Source organism: Amphiprion ocellaris, chromosome 19, assembly GCF_022539595.1.
Source record: "Amphiprion ocellaris isolate individual 3 ecotype Okinawa chromosome 19, ASM2253959v1, whole genome shotgun sequence".
Taxonomy (NCBI): domain Eukaryota; kingdom Metazoa; phylum Chordata; class Actinopteri; family Pomacentridae; genus Amphiprion; species Amphiprion ocellaris.
This window is the reverse complement of record NC_072784.1, coordinates 17,999,928-18,015,474: the sequence shown is the minus strand read 5'-3', so window position 1 is coordinate 18,015,474 and position 15,547 is coordinate 17,999,928. Positions and strand designations below refer to the sequence as shown.

The 15,547-nt window shown below is 40.6% G+C and overlaps 1 protein-coding gene across 3 annotated transcripts; it reads right to left on the bottom strand.

Annotated features, from left to right (window-relative positions):
• Positions 1–1,792: 1,792 nt before the first annotated feature.
• On the bottom strand, positions 1,793–15,332 carry LOC111576404 (V-type proton ATPase 116 kDa subunit a 1). 3 transcript variants are annotated; one of them, XM_023282060.3, is made up of 22 exons: positions 15,176–15,332; positions 13,783–13,954; positions 13,218–13,296; positions 12,839–12,936; positions 12,627–12,755; positions 11,723–11,805; positions 11,157–11,283; positions 10,901–10,983; positions 10,719–10,812; positions 8,987–9,199; positions 8,418–8,568; positions 8,001–8,140; positions 7,616–7,782; positions 7,427–7,517; positions 7,189–7,307; positions 6,873–7,089; positions 6,658–6,765; positions 6,426–6,533; positions 5,667–5,711; positions 5,066–5,183; positions 4,800–4,971; positions 1,793–2,903 (listed from the first exon to the last, which is right to left on the bottom strand). In XM_023282060.3, exons 2-22 carry the CDS (start codon positions 13,897–13,899, stop codon positions 2,810–2,812), a joined length of 2,553 nt encoding a protein of 850 aa, XP_023137828.1. In that variant the 5' UTR covers positions 13,900–13,954; positions 15,176–15,332; the 3' UTR covers positions 1,793–2,809. The 3 variants fall into 3 exon arrangements, with proteins under 3 accessions (XP_023137828.1, XP_023137829.1, XP_023137830.1); XM_023282061.3 differs by having other exon boundaries at positions 5,667–5,684; XM_023282062.3 differs by lacking the exon at positions 5,667–5,711.
• Positions 15,333–15,547: the final 215 nt, after the last annotated feature.

The window sequence follows — 15,547 nt, the reverse complement described above, 5'->3', positions numbered from 1 at the left end:
CTCCCAAGTTGCTGGTAGGATAAGACACTGTTGTAGACTTTGTGTTGGCAGCGACACTTCAAAAAATGTCCCACATTGTAAAAGTGTATGATACAATTACTACTATTACTTAAGGATTTCCATATTTACTACATTTATTCCACTACATACTAGCTACAAATTAGAGTGACCACCTTACATTTCTACGCCTCTGTCAACCAGTTAAGCTGCAGTTCACATCGACGTCTGTCTATACTTGAGGTTTGACCTTGTGGATATAAAATTGTGTCAAATCATTATTTACTCTTGTTAGGCAATTTTGTTCATTAGCATGTGAATTTGAAGTTACAGCCAGAAATGTTTTTTGTGAGGTCACCCTGACCTCGACCTTTAGCCACCAAATTCTAATGAGGTTATCCTTGAGTCCAAGAGGACATCTGTGCCAGATGTAATGAAATCCCTCCAGGCGTCCCTGATTTATTGCGTTCACAAGGATGGGACAGACATGAGGTCACAGTGACCTTGACCTTTGATCTTAGAATACTAAAATTTAAGCAGTTCATCCTCAAGTCCAAGTGGACATTTGTTCACTTAGACACAAGGGACATTTGTTGTTGTTTCAAGACAAATTATCTTTACAAGAATGGGAGAACCTGAAACATAATATATCTAACCTTTGCTGTCACACGGAGGCACGATAATACAAATTATAATCAAAAAATATAACATTCGGGTTAAGATAAGGATTCCAAAGGTGTCTAACAGAAGATGATTAAAATTAGCCCACCGGTCTCTACTATAACAATAAAATGATGCATATGTTAATTCAACAATCAATCAATGCATCAAAAGTGCCATTTTGCATAGTGAATACTTTTACTTTTGGTATTTGAAGTATATTTTGCCATTACTTTTGTAGTTTTAATAGAGTAAGGTTTTGAAAGAATGACTTCTGCATGTAACAGGCTATTTTTATACTTTAGGTTTGAGTATATCTTCCACCTGTCTGAATTATGAAAGGTTCCAATTGTTTAAAGCTGTAATTTTCCTACAGGGCTGAAAAGAATCTAATAAATCCTTTCAAATAAAGGGTGGGGACACAAAGGGATGGTTCTATTATTTTTATTTGACTCATTGTGATATAACAGCCTTTAGATGACTAGTCTGAGCAAACCCAGTGGATGAGCCAGAGCCATGTCTAACAAAAGGCTTATTATGCACATTATATAGAACTGTACATAACATACAGCTGTGCGCTTATTGATAATTCCCTTTAGTTTGCCAATAAAGGTATCCCATTTCAGGCACAAAGCTCAGTAGTAAAGCGAGTAATTCAAATAATCTGTCAAAAAGAACTTCTAACATAGAAGGGAAAATAAAATTCTCATTTCTTGAGAACCACTGCAACTGCACATGTGGTTCAATAGCACCACCAAGAGGAAAGATTACATATCTACCATTTAGAAGTAAGTGTACTCGCAATTATGATCATTAACTTACTAACATTACTTGGGATATTAACTTAATAGTCTTTAGTTAAAAATTTAGTGCTTGCTTGTGAATTTTAACTAAAAAAAACCCTAACAAAACACTGTTGTATATACAATACACATTACAAAACAAGATAAAATATATATTTTTGTATGACTACCTCTGATAGTATATCTGTAAATTTACATAATTGGGATTTTGAGGCAAAGATTTTACTGTTGTTATAGTATGGTAGTCTTTCTTTTACTTCAGTAAAGCTTTGGCATCTTCCATCACTGCAGTACAAACTACATAAGAGAAAAAAAGTCACGCCAAAGACAACTTAAACCAGCTCTTTCCACTTTATTGATGAAGAGATGCACAATTAATGGGGGTGCTGAACCATCTCTGATATATTAACTCTATTTGAACATGTGTGCTGTATGCCATTCTTACTCCCTTCTGTAAGTGTGAGGATAATTTTAACATACACGAAATCAGCAAAAGGAACCAAAATCAATAGCAAGATACTGATACTGTCAAATGATTTCAGTGTGCTGGATTGCTACAGAAGATCCACTTACTATACACCTACACATTCTCCTTCTTTTCCTCCGTTTAGATCGACAGAGAGAACAGGTAAATAATCGCAACGGCTACATATGGCAAAGTCAGAAGGATGCTATCGTCCATCTCCAATCTCATCATTCTCAATGAAATGGCTGGCGTCCTGCAAGTTAAGCTGTATTCCCTTTGGAGCTTTCTAGCTCTGTGCGTGAGGTCAGTTTGCAAAGTGGCTGGTTGTTTTTGAAGTAAAACGGATGAGCTGCTCAGTGCACAAGATATTGAATGCTCAACAATTCAATTCAGTGCCAATTCAGAGAGGCAAAGACAATGGGTATGCAAGACTTTGGAGAAGACATAGAAGAAAGTAGGAAACCCTTCAGTCACTCTCTAAATTGGTTGACAACATCAGTTGACAAATAGCAGATTCATTAATAATGATTCAGAGTACAACAATCCCACAAAGGAAGAATGCTTGTTTGAAAAATGTAGGTTTTATAAAGGAAAAGATTTGTATAAATAATATTAAACTAAATAAAACACAGGTAAAATAAGACATTACGAAGACAAGACAACAGATTACAGTCAAGGCTATTTTGAGGAATGAATGAATGGTCATTTCTGAGTAGATCCACATTTTAGATAATGATGATAGAAATGGCAGTCTGAAGAGTGGGGAGTCATTCATTGAGTTATGGTAATACTGGAGTAATTGGAAACTGCATCACACACACACAAAAATCACTATTCAACACCAAACAGATTCTCAAGAGATGAGAGCAGGAGAAGAGTCATCTTAATCTTCAAACCTCCCATCCAGGATGCTTTCGAAGGTGAAGGGGAGGAATTTAAAGCCCTGGCCTGAGTAAAACTTGTTTTGGAACTCCACCCTGTGGGGAAAATAAAGATCCGATCAAAAAAACACAATGACCAGGAAAGCCTTTCACACAATAACCTTGTCACACATATAGCGACGGTGGCCGTCAGGTTAGATAATGCTGAGCGGAGCAGTGGCGGCTGGTGACCCCTGCTCTTCATTCCACAGTCTGCACCCACCTGCACCCACTGATGTCTACTACCTGGGCCAGACACCTAAGCCTCTTCCCTTCTGGAACATGATCAGGCTCTATTTTTAAAAGGCCAATGCTAAGTGACGGCTGGATGACCTTTAACTGAGGAGTCATGAATACCCGTCATTCCACAGTCTGTCTGGTGTAGGAAAGTAGACAAGGTGGGGATAGTGATTTAACAAAATATTACTGTTGATAACTAATAAAAATTGTTTCTAAAAGATTTTTAAAACTGAAAGCACCAACAATTCTTACCTGTAGTAATTAACTTATAAATACACATGCCTTACTTTTTTTAGCCCTTAGTTTACTTGAATTTTTTCTTTCAAAATTAAACAACACAAGCTTCCTACTGTTTTAGCGAACCGATGTGTGCATTGTCCCATATATACAGTAGGACAACTTTATATTATTTAATTAAGATGTCCAGGGCAACTCAGCACCTGCAAGAATCTCTAGTGAGACCAGTAAACAAGTCTTTTCACTACTGAGAACTAAGTCTTTGTCGAGCTGACCTTCAGTAGTCACGTAACTTCTTGATACAATGACTGGGAAAAAAAACATTATGATTGGGGATTTATATTAGCTTCCCTTTGTTCAGGACTACAACTGATTGTATATGAAAGCGATTTAGTGAAAGAGCACTCATCCAGCATTCCTGTGTAAAGGACAATTATCGAGAAGACTGGCTGCAGGCACAGGAATGCTCTGTAAATGTACCAGTGGATTATGACACCAGGATGACATTCAGCATGGCCAGACAAAGACATTTATTAAGGGGACAACAAAAGCTGGTCCGTGCCATGCCAAAGAGCCATAGACCGTGCTGCACACCACAAATGCACCATAAATAAAGAGCATAACACTGACAAGAGCCAGACATGGGAAATGCAACATGGGGCACACCCTGGGCGGTTACCTACTGGTTAGCAGTGTTGCAGTGGCCCGACAACAGGCTGAAACACCTTGGTATTGTAGTTACATGATGTAAGTAGTGCTTGTTACATAAGTTATTGTCATCTGTTTGGCTGTGTACCGTAAACAGTGTCATCTGGATCTTCTTAATGTGGAATTTTGTTTGTTTGTTTGCTTAATTATGCCGGCATTTTCTGCGTAGGAATATAAAGTCATTCTGAGGGAGTTCAACTGACACATGGTGGTCTTTTCTGCAATGTTTTAAATGCATAGTTGTTTACTACACTAAATTTACCCTGCAGTAGTACAAACTAATGCACTAAATCCATTCCTTTTGAAAGGTACACAAGCCAGTCCAGGTTCCAGATGTATAAAGAAATGTGCCAAAATCCATTGCTTTGAACCACTTGCATAGAAAACCAGTAACTTCTCATCTGCACATCAGGCTCTGTGGTGCCTAGGATAGTTCACTAAGTGAAAAAAGATGTAGCCTGCAGGTGGAGCTGTAGCTTTGCGGTTTGTAGTGCTTATGTTTATATGGCATGAGAAGACTGTCCATCTTTTAACCCAGGAAGACCTGAGGCGCCCTCTAAACACACTCACAGGTACACACATGTTGGATCGGATCTTAAACGGTTACAAAACACCAATAATGGTCTTGGAAACTGTCGAATCAGCAGGCATTTCAAACATGTAAAAGAACCTTCACAAAGGTAATGATACGAATGTGAAATCAAGGTTAATTATTAATGCAAACAATGCAAGAACAAATATTCAACAAATATACAACAGTAAACTTACCAGTGCAGTCGCAGTGCATGCAGGAAGGCAGACAGGCCTTCCATAATAAGAAGAATGGCAACTGTGAGAACAGCAAAGGAGCAAAAGATTATGGAGAGAAAGATGAAGCCTGCCAAGCTTTTAGTGGAAAGGCCAAGGTGCATCACCATGGTCCACAGCACCTCCGACAGCTCTGTACATGAGACAAAAGAAGCACACACTGATTTCACTGCGGTGATAAACACAAGGGTGTAACCATATCAATTTAAGTATAGCTGTCCACTTACGTGCATGAGCCAGACTGAGGGCCCAAAGCCTCAGATAGGAAGCAGTGTTGGAGATACAGCCCAGGCAGTACTCGATGGTGTGGATCGCCTGATGCACCGCCATATCCCCAAAGTTAAACTGTGGATAAACAGAATTACATGTCAGCATGGAACTCCAGAAAACTACAAGAAATACAGGTCCCGAGGTCCACAAAGATGGAGTCTGGTTCATTGTGTATGCAAGATGATTCAGGTAATCAACAGGAAAGCCATTTGCCGTATGAAGATCAGCAACCACCCAAAATTAAAAGAGGCATCGTTGTCTTAGGACCCTGTGAACCCAAACAATCAGCTGCTCTGCTGATGCCTCATGCACATCACCAAGATAGTACGGAAGCACTGGCCTACTTACACCCACTGCTTGATGAACCTCTGCAAACCATTATCAACATGTGGAACACACCGACCACATACCGACTAGCATACACAGACACAACTAAGAGGCGCAGGCAATGGTTGACAACAAAGCGAGGGAGCGTAGAGGATAAGACTGGCTAGACATGCGGGTTGATAGGAAAGGATAGGTTGCAGGGTGGAGGTGCAGCGTGAGCTCCTGTCCTACCTCTTCCTCCTCACGGGCCTTGAAAGCAGGTGACAAAAGGCAATGCTTGGTTATTGACAGCAAACAGACAAGTGGACAGATAGACGTCAGTAAACAGGAAAGTGACGAGAGAAACCAGTTACTCATTAAAACAGAAAAAGGATGAAATCAGCACTAGTGAATATCTCACATCTCACTCATACAATCAGATCATCTGAAACTTAAACACAGAATTGGATTAGTTTAACTACAAGGTGTGCGTAAAACAACTCACTACTCAGCATGTGTGTCAGGGCAGCGTCAATGCTCTGCGGGATCTACAACTAAAACCTGACAGCTCAGCACTTCTCAAGAAGTTACACATATTTCAAAACAACTGCACACAAAAGTGAACGGATGGAAGAAACAGAACTGTAATGCCAGGTAAATAACAAAGCACATGACTTTTTTTTCAGTTTAATCTCTCAGTAACAATTATAAATGCTGTAAGTTGAATAATAATTTCACAAAAGATGTACATTGGAGCTTGTTAAACCTTTTTGTCAAACAGGATCTTTATCCATAATTGATGTTTTCATTGCCAGAGTGGAAGTGGAAACAGAAGTATCAGATTCTGTTTCCAACTATGGCTAAGAGACTGAATTATTCAAACATTTAAGTAGATCCTATAACCTGTGTTTTCCCCACCTCCCTCACCAAACATCTGGCCTGTCTTTGCTTCTACTTTGTAGTAGAAATACTGTTCATTCGAAGTTTGACATTAGCCTCAGTCTCTTTTACCTCAGGTTCTTCCTCAGAGTGCTGTGAGAGTTGATCGTGCTGGATGATTTCAGCCTCATCCTCCGTGGGTCCATTGCCCACCCTGATTCCTCCAAAGTTCTGTGTCCCCTGTCAAACAGAACGGGCAAGATAATAAAATTAGAGAGAATAAAATGATCACTTATTGTATTTATAACTGCACTGGAATAGGTTAATCCATAGTGGTAGTGACTGAATATTTGCTTCATCTTACCAGATGCTTCCGCCACAAATACTGTCTCCGCAGAACCAGAGTTTTTACTATTAGCATACAGGGAACACATGCCAAGGCAATTATCACCAAGAATATTTGCAGACCCATCTACAAATCCAGAGAAACGAAAGGAAAACAGGCAAAAGATGACCAGTTAGCATCCTGTATTCATTTCAACACAAAAATATGGCTGTTGGTTACTATGTGAACCTTACCTGTCCTCTGTACAGCGGTTTGACACTGGGGTCATCGTAGTTGAAGAGGAACATGTTAATAAAGGCAATGAGGAGACTGGGAGCATCCCTGGAGCTCCGTGCATCATACGAGACCCACTTAAAGAAAATCAGGATGACTAGATAGCCAAAGAGACTGGCCATGAAAATAATTTCTGGAATGAATCCCAAGTAGATATTCAGTGGCTTCTGGAAATACCTGCAGAGAACCACAAACAACAGACTGGTCACCATGATAACAGGGACAAAAGGGAAGAAAAGCAAGAAATGTAAATATACAGAAATATTGAAATCTCACAGATGGTTAAAGAGACTTAGAGAGACTCCAAACAGCATGTGGATGACTCCCAGGATAACAGACATTTTCATCTTGAAGGAGTTCAAGAATGACAGCTTGTTGACGGCAATGTTCCAAATCTGAGAGACAAATAGTCAAGTTATATAAAACATTGAAAGTGTATAATGAGGAACAGCTGAGCTAATTTTTACTTAGCAGGAGTGGGAGAATAGAGATTACGAAGAAAAAAAAAAATTACTGGATCGATGCCAATGGGGTATGGCCCATTGAACACTCCATCGACTACTGGGTCCAGCTGCAAAACTGAATTGCCATTAAGTGTGTCAAACCTGAAAAATATGAAAATGCAGCTGAGTTTGTTGACTTAAAACCAACACAGAAGTCATTGAGGTTAGAGCTCCAGTCAGTGTTTACCAATGACACTTACGTCCAGTTGCCTCCTCTTTGAGGCATGAACATGGGTTTGACACTCCATCCAGAGCCAAACGCATTTAGAGACTTTGAAAAACAATCATTGTAAATGATGCCGGTGTACATTGAGAAGATTCCCATCAGCAGGATGATGTAACGTCCCGCAAACACCATGTTGAATATCTGCCACAAAAAAAAAAGATATTTAAATCTCAGGAAAAAAAATCTAATAGCGTACATCTCTAAACAGGGTAGAAATAGCTGATTAACAGGGGGTCTAAAATGCTCAATCTCTGCAATTACAGAGATAAAGAAGCATCAGTTCATTTATAGCTCAGTGGCTGTGTATCACCAGTAAGGATGGTGTAGGACTGATGCGATGGCAATGATGGGATCCGTACCTCACTATCGTTCTTCTGGGCCATCAGCCTGCTCTCTCGCAACACAAGGTACAGAGCAGCACAGGTCATGAGTGTCCCATGGCCCAGGTCACCAAACATGACCGCAAATAGGAAGGGGAAGGTGATGATGGTGTATGGCGCTGGAGACGAGGAGGCAGGCATCATGTGAGGGGAGGGTGGTACGGAACAACAAATGAGTGAAACAGGTCAACAAGGATGTCGATAACGGATGATGAGGCAGCTGAAACAAAAGCCTTTCAGTGACTGCCATTTAATACTACAGGCAGCTGGGCAAACAGGCTTATTTAAACAAAAAAACATTAGCTGCCTTAAAAGACAAACATCCACATGGATATTCTAGGTAATGACATACAGAGGTCAGAGTTTTACTAACCTACAGTAAGGTGTGCCACATACCTGGATTAATCTCACGATAGTTGCCGATGCCATAAGCATCCACAATGTTTTGGAAGCCTGAGGTGAACTTGTTTGTCTTGTTATATGTGGGTGGGGTCTGTTTAGTCTGCATTCTGTTGAGAATGGAAGGCACAGTGGAGCCGCTCTTCTCCTACAGTGCAGAAAACAAGGTCAGCAAAATTGTGGCACACATTAGTTTCCTTTCACTTACCACTAGAACATCACAGACAACGATTAGAAATCCAAATGAAAAAGCCTGAAACAAGGCAAAGGCTGAGATATATCTCTGAGATATTGTGAAAGTGTGCTTAGAATGACCAAATGAGAACTCTACTGCTGCAATCTCAACTGATGACAACGATCTTGATTCAACATGGCCTTGAGAAAATGCCATTGAAACACTATATGCCCAACTAAACACACAGATGAAAAGAACTTAATAGAAAAAAAATATTTAAATTGATACAGTAGAAGCATAGATACCAACATCTGTTTCATACATTTTGTTTTTCCTTGAAAAAATCTGTTTGGTTTATCAAACATATACTGGCTGGTTCTCGGTTACTCACCGTCCCCCTGCGCAGAGCAAACTGGATGGAGTCCAGGTCGGAGACAGGACACCACACCTCAGCGATCAGACACTTCTGAGTGACGTCGATGTTGCAGAGGTTCAGGGTGTGGTAGATGGCCTTCATCTTCCTCACCTTGATGAACCAAACTCTGACTGTCTTGGCAGCAGCCTGCAGGACTCTCTGCCTGTGATCCTCAGTCTGGTTCAGCACCTTTGAGGGGCAGAGATGGTGAAGGTCTGAATGAAATCTTCTGCACGACAGGGTGAATTCTGATTTTGTCTCATTATTTGTGTAATCTATCTTATCTTGTATGTCTGTGTCTCATTGCAATTGCAGCCTTTCTTGGGTGGGAAAGGCAGCAATAGTTTCCTTCGGAAAGACATTTTTAATCTTTTTCAGTCTTTCCTGATAAAATAAAGGTTTAACTAAAAAAGGTTACATAAAGTGTTTTTAAAAAGTACTGCTCTATGCCGACAGCTGTAAGAATATTAACCTAATTTTTATAGCACTTTGAGTCTCCTAGTCAAAAACTCTCCTGTGTACACTTTTCAACTAAGTTCTTTTGAATATAATTCTACAGAAATTAGCATGTTCCATCTATAACAAATCATCTGAACATTTATCATCCATGAATCTATCAAAACAAAGCCTCAGCTGTGTAAATTATAATGCCTAATGCACTGAGAAAACCAAAAATAGCAGCGATGCATCATACATTCTTTGATATTCATAGAAAGTTTACATTTACTGGCACAGATAGTAATCAACAAGTCATGTTAAAGGGCAACAGTCTGTCTAATCCTCTAGGTGTTCCCATAAGGGATAGAGGATATCCCCTGACATGTTGCTGTATGACTCACATTTAAAACTAAGCACCACGATCAGCAAATAGCAGCATAGTTGAGCTCTGTGCTGTCAGCCTGCAGCCACAGTCTTGCCCGCTGTCGAGGCAAATATTGCTGATTGCCGTCCCAATAGCCAAGCATTCATCAGCATCCATCGCATTTTTGTCATTCAGTCGAGCTCAACACTACATCCACAAACACCACGATCTACATTCCTCAGTATACAGAGCAGGAAAAGCACTGATTCCGCATACACAGTTCACACCATGTATGAAGCAACTGCCAGGGATTCGACAGCATCTCATTGGAAGACACTTAAACAAAACTGACACATCTGGCTGAGAAAGTAGAGCAGCGTGTGAAAATCTGTAGCCCCGGCTGCAGAGAGTACAACACATATATCTGTGCTATAGAAGCGTGTGTGACATGATGTAAAATCCTGTGGAAGCATGTATCATCACATGGCAAAGATGCAAGATAGGACTCATTTGCAAAGCTGAAGGAAGGAGAGACGCGTTTGAGGAACTTGATGTTGCAGCAGACAAGTCACTGGGGATTATTACATTACAGGCACAACAACAACAGTGCGGTTTCTGTGGAAAGACTCTCTCTGTGCAAACACCACATTGCAAATGCACTACAAATGGAGTTCATTTATAACTTGGCTGCTTATAAGATATCTGGATTAGAGGTTTGTCTGGAATCTGATGATGGAATATACAGCGGAAATGTGTTACTGCCTTAGAAGCTTTCTTTTAGACAACATCTTGCTGACCAGACAGATACAACCAAAAAAGGGAACTAACCAGTTCAAGGGTACTTTTTTGCAAGTCAGTGTTAATAAGTCAACCCTGCATAGGTGATTCTCCTGAGCGCATATTTACCATTTGCAGATCTTCAATGCGAGCATTCACTCCTGCTAGCATCTCTTTCCTCTCCTGAGGGGTTTCTGGACACGGGTACAATGTTGCTCTGAAGCTGAGGACAGATAAACAAGCACTGACAAAGATCTGTTGGCCAAAAACACTTTAGAAACTAAACAAATGTTGTCAAAAGAGTCACTTACCCCTCACAGATTTTCTTGACTCTATTCTTCAGCTGGTCTCCCTGGAAAAATATGATGAAGACAGACTTGTGGACCTGGTCGCCCTGTGGAAACATGGTTTTACAGTTAGGAATGTTCATAAAAAAAAAAATGAAACACGCAATTAATCTAACCAACTTTGCATTCTGTACAGTTCTGCATTCATCTTGTTTAACAAATAGTGGTGAAGTTTTTGAGAGGCTGCTGATAATAAGCATTGTTTAGGAAGAGTACTCACTGTAGCTGGGTCCTCCAGAGGATCTTCAATATCTGCCTGCCTCAGAAATACATTTCCTCTGCAAACTCTCCACAGCATCCTCTCAAATGTGGGAATACGTTCCCGGCCAATGACTCCTGCGACAAATCTGTAATAGAGCAAAACCAGCTGCAACTTTGTAGTTCACAAAATGTCAAACTAAAGATAAATAACATCAGCTTCAATGTCTTTCAAATGAAAAAGACAATTTTCCAGTGTAGGAGACGCTTAAAGAGTCAAGTCTTTTTATTCTTTGGTTCTGTTTTAAGGCAAATGCTGATGATCAGGGTAATAACACTGACTGAAATGTCTTCACTAAAGGAATTACATTTGTGAATGTGGATTCTGAATGGATTTCTGCCTCAGGTGACCTCTGCTGCCTGTTTAAGCCGAGCAGCCTGAGCTGGGGTGTTTGAGGTGACTGGCTAATTGTAACACTCCAGTTTCAGAAACAGATGGTCAAAGTACACAGAATGAAATCTTGAAGAAAAAAAAAAAAACAACTCACAATCCTTTTACATAATAAAGGACAACAGAAACAGACTCACCCCAGTCTCAGTGGAGCGACTCTGTTCGGCTCATTGGGGTCCAGGAGAGTGGACGACTCTTCAAGTAAACTGGGATCCTCCATCTGCATGACAGTCAGTTAACAAATCATTAGCAACTATGCCAGCATAATAACCACAATGCATTGAAGACACTGCTGCCTTTTAAGACTTTAACATTGAGATTTAACGTTGTGATTTGGACAGAAAAACAACAAAAAGCCAGTGTTTGTTTTCAGCACAGACAGTGGCTTTCTCCACTTAATGTCTATGTTTGGTTAAATGATTCACCTCAATCAAAACCTGTTACAACCTGTAAAAGATCACTCAACATTGTGAGCACACCCAGTTTTGCTCGCGAAGGCAGTGAAGTGGAATTGAAGTTGGGCAAAGGTGGAAACTGTTTCTAGCAAATGAACCGTGGGCATAGAATGAAATCGTGTGTAAAGTCTTATACAGCAGTGGAAACACAGCTTCATAAATAATATTATAAACTCACATGAAGGCCATGTGAGCAACTATAAAAGATCCTGAGTGCAAACACCTTGAGCCAAATCAAGCAGCAGTAAGTGCTCCTTTGTGTATGTATGAAAAAGAGAAGAGAGATCAGTGCAGACAGCTTATCAGTTTAATCTGTCTTCTACTAATGCGAACCAGAAATTATTGAGGTAAGATTGAAAATCTCCTCTGCTCTTCCACTGCCACAGTACATTTACTTTTATAAATTACACTAAAAATCACCTATAAATATAAAAGTAAGTTCTCAAGCTGTATTTAGTGGCTTTCAATGATACAAACAATTACCAAAGTAAAAGTCACACTCCTCGTACAGGCTGCTACGATGTTAAATGAAAGACCTGACCACATTGTTTCTGTAAGGCCCGTGTGCACAGACAGTGAAGCTGACCTCATCAAAAAACTGCTGCGTGCGACGCAGAATGTGCTTGAGCTCAGTCAGTTCCAGGAAGTTCTTCTTCAGCGCTTCTTGGTTGGTGTTTATTTCCTTCAGCTCATTCTCCAGCTTCTCAAATGTGGCCTGCGGGGAGACAATCAGAGGGGTCAGCAGAAGGACGCAGCAGAGGACTGAACTGAAAGCCACCTGTAATGTAGAAAACACACCTCTAGGTCGATCATGTCTCTTGGAAAGGGGACTTCAGGGTTCTCTCCTGTGTCAACTATCGGAATGTTGGCCTTCTTAATTTCTTTCTCCACAAATCCTGTAAGAGAGGAGTAATATTATTTTCAGGAAACAAGGCAAGACTGTGGTACAGGTGTGATCTAACAATATTAAGGTTGGATAAAGCACCACCCTCTTCAAAGGCAAATTGAGTGCAAACTTTTGGGCCTACTTGCCTCTTTTAATGCTTTACAGAGTAGAAATGAAGCAAAAATTCCATTGTGTGATACAGTAGACAAACTGGGAGCACTTCTAATGTCTATTCATGGCTCCTGTAATGGAGAAAAGCAGACCTGAAAAGAAATATCAAAGCTCACTTACTCAGTTTACGATCCATCTCCTCACATCGCCGTACTTCATTGACAAACTTTCGCTGGAACACATTCACATCAGGGTTTAACTGCAAAGAAGAAAAGCAGAAAAAACAAAGGTCAATCAACAGAACATATCTGAAAAGACACAATCTTTAAAAAAATCTAAACAATCCGAGCCCCATTGACTTTTTCTTATCAATGAGATTCTTTTCTGTATATTTTATAACATTTCTAATTTCTTAAGCTGGTGGAAGACGTCAGAGTATAGTTTGATCAACTGAATGAGATACTACAGCTGATGCACAGAATGTCTCTGTTACAGCCCATTCAATATTCAAGCACAAAGCTTCCCTCAGGACATGTCAGGAATGGGCTCTCAAGCTTGGAATGAGGAGTCAGCTGTGAGCACATGATGCAGAAGGCATGCACTTTCTCCAGTTTCCTGATGTGGTGGATTTTATCAGCACATCAGATGAGAATGACGACTAACTGACGAATTAATATTTTTTAATTCTTTATCAAGCAAGCTCAATCTGTAAACACAAAAGACAACAGGATCAAATCAGACTTACATCACGAAACTGCACCATCCCGATCTCCCCCAGTTCACTGACACAACAGTAGGCAGCTTCCGACTGGAGGAAGAGCTGAGCCAGCGTCATCTCTTCACTTCTGAAGAGTTCTCCCATGTTGCTGCTGGATGCGAGTGCTCAGCACCCTCAGATCAACCAGAACCCCTAGAAACTGAACACCAACATCGCCCATTAGTAACACACAAATACTGGCAAAACAGATTTTCAGTTATAGTGAAGACATTACTTTGAGAGAGTACTCTAGCAAAAAATTGAAGAAGAAGAGCTACGTCCAGAGAAGTTCTGTGTGTGGCACCTTAGCGTCAAAATCACCAATGAAGGAGGCCTGTGTCAGTTGTGTGATAGTTTAACACAAGTGTGAGAAGCTGGCATGTGAGAAAAAAAAAACAAAAATGTATCAGCTAGGTCTCATGCTGATCCCATGATCAGTGCAGGAATGTAGTTACCGTCAAAGTTTGATCTGAAGCATTGCAACGTAATTAGATGACCATGAAGTGAACTGAATTTCTGCTGTGGGTGTAAAACACACGTTAACAGCCAAATGCAGCTACAATGCCGTTTTTAAAATGCCGTTTGACTAACACTAAAGGTGAAGATTTTCTCTGAATACCTCACGGCTAAGCAGCAAAACCTCCTACTGTAAAACGACCACACAGGGCTTATCTGTGGATTACGAGGCAGCATGTGACCTGAGGCTCTAGTAAGCTTCAGTAACGATACAGCAGCTCTATCGGAGCTGAGTGCAGGTAAAACACACTAAAACAGGTTTACATTACGCCATAAACACTGGAAAAACCTGCGCATTTTGAGCGCCTTCTATTCGGCTAGTTAAATAACACGCCAAACAGCTGCTGGAACCAGCTGAGCGACTACTGAGGCTTCACCTGTCAAAGCCGAACATGTCAGAGAGCTAACAGGTAGCTACTAATAAACCAACCTGACCTGCCTCTTTTACAACCAGCTGGTTATCGATCCATCTAACCTATTTAAACTGCATGAGGTAAGCACAATGCATGACTTCAAATAGCCAATTAGCTTGAGTAAACGTTGTTTACACGATATTAACGGTAGCTAAAGCTAGTGCGCTAATTAGCGAACGTTCAGTTCAAGAGTAACTTTAATATTGAGATCATGTTATACAACGCGATAGTAACTGTTGTGAAGCTAATATGAACACTTTCTGACTCCCTACATTAACTTAGATAAAGTTAGCCTAACGCTAGCCGGTTCTGTTTGTAGTTTGTGTGGCTAAAACGAGAGCTAACGCTACTGTAGCGCACCTGTTGCACACTATTTAGCTAGCTTAGCCCAAAGTAATGAGATCGCCACTTGTGTAATGTTGATTTAAATCATTTATAGCCGGTGTTCTTACTGTTTAGGTGAAGATTGTGCCCCTCCTCTATGCTCTCCTGCTCTCTGTCGTTTGTTGTGGAGTGACGGTGGTTTGAGGTTCAACTCAACTCAACTCGGATCGACCCTTGAAAGCGGAAGTATCCAGGCAACATGTATCGATCGAGGCGTCAACAAGCCGAAGTCACATGACAGTTAACAGCGAACCACGGTCAGCCTCCAGCCACTATCTGAGCCCAGGACTTACAGACTGTTTGCCCAACAAACTTTATAGTCCACACATTGAACGGTGCTATGGTGATGTCCAGAACCTGTTGCACGACTTAAGTGCGTTAATACTAATGTCAAGCTTTTACTTTGAAAGTTTAAACGGAATTTTCTTTTCAATGCTGCC

Coding starts and splice junctions, on each gene's coding strand:
- LOC111576404 (XM_023282060.3), bottom strand. CDS start 13,899: ATGGGAGAACTCTTCAGAAGTGAAGAGATGACGCTGGCTCAGCTCTTC. Junction 5,184..5,666: donor AGGCCCGTGAGGAGGAAGAG/GTAGGACAGGAG, acceptor GTTTATCCACAG/TTTAACTTTGGGGATATGGC. Junction 2,904..4,799: donor CATGCACTGCGACTGCACTG/GTAAGTTTACTG, acceptor TTTTCCCCACAG/GGTGGAGTTCCAAAACAAGT.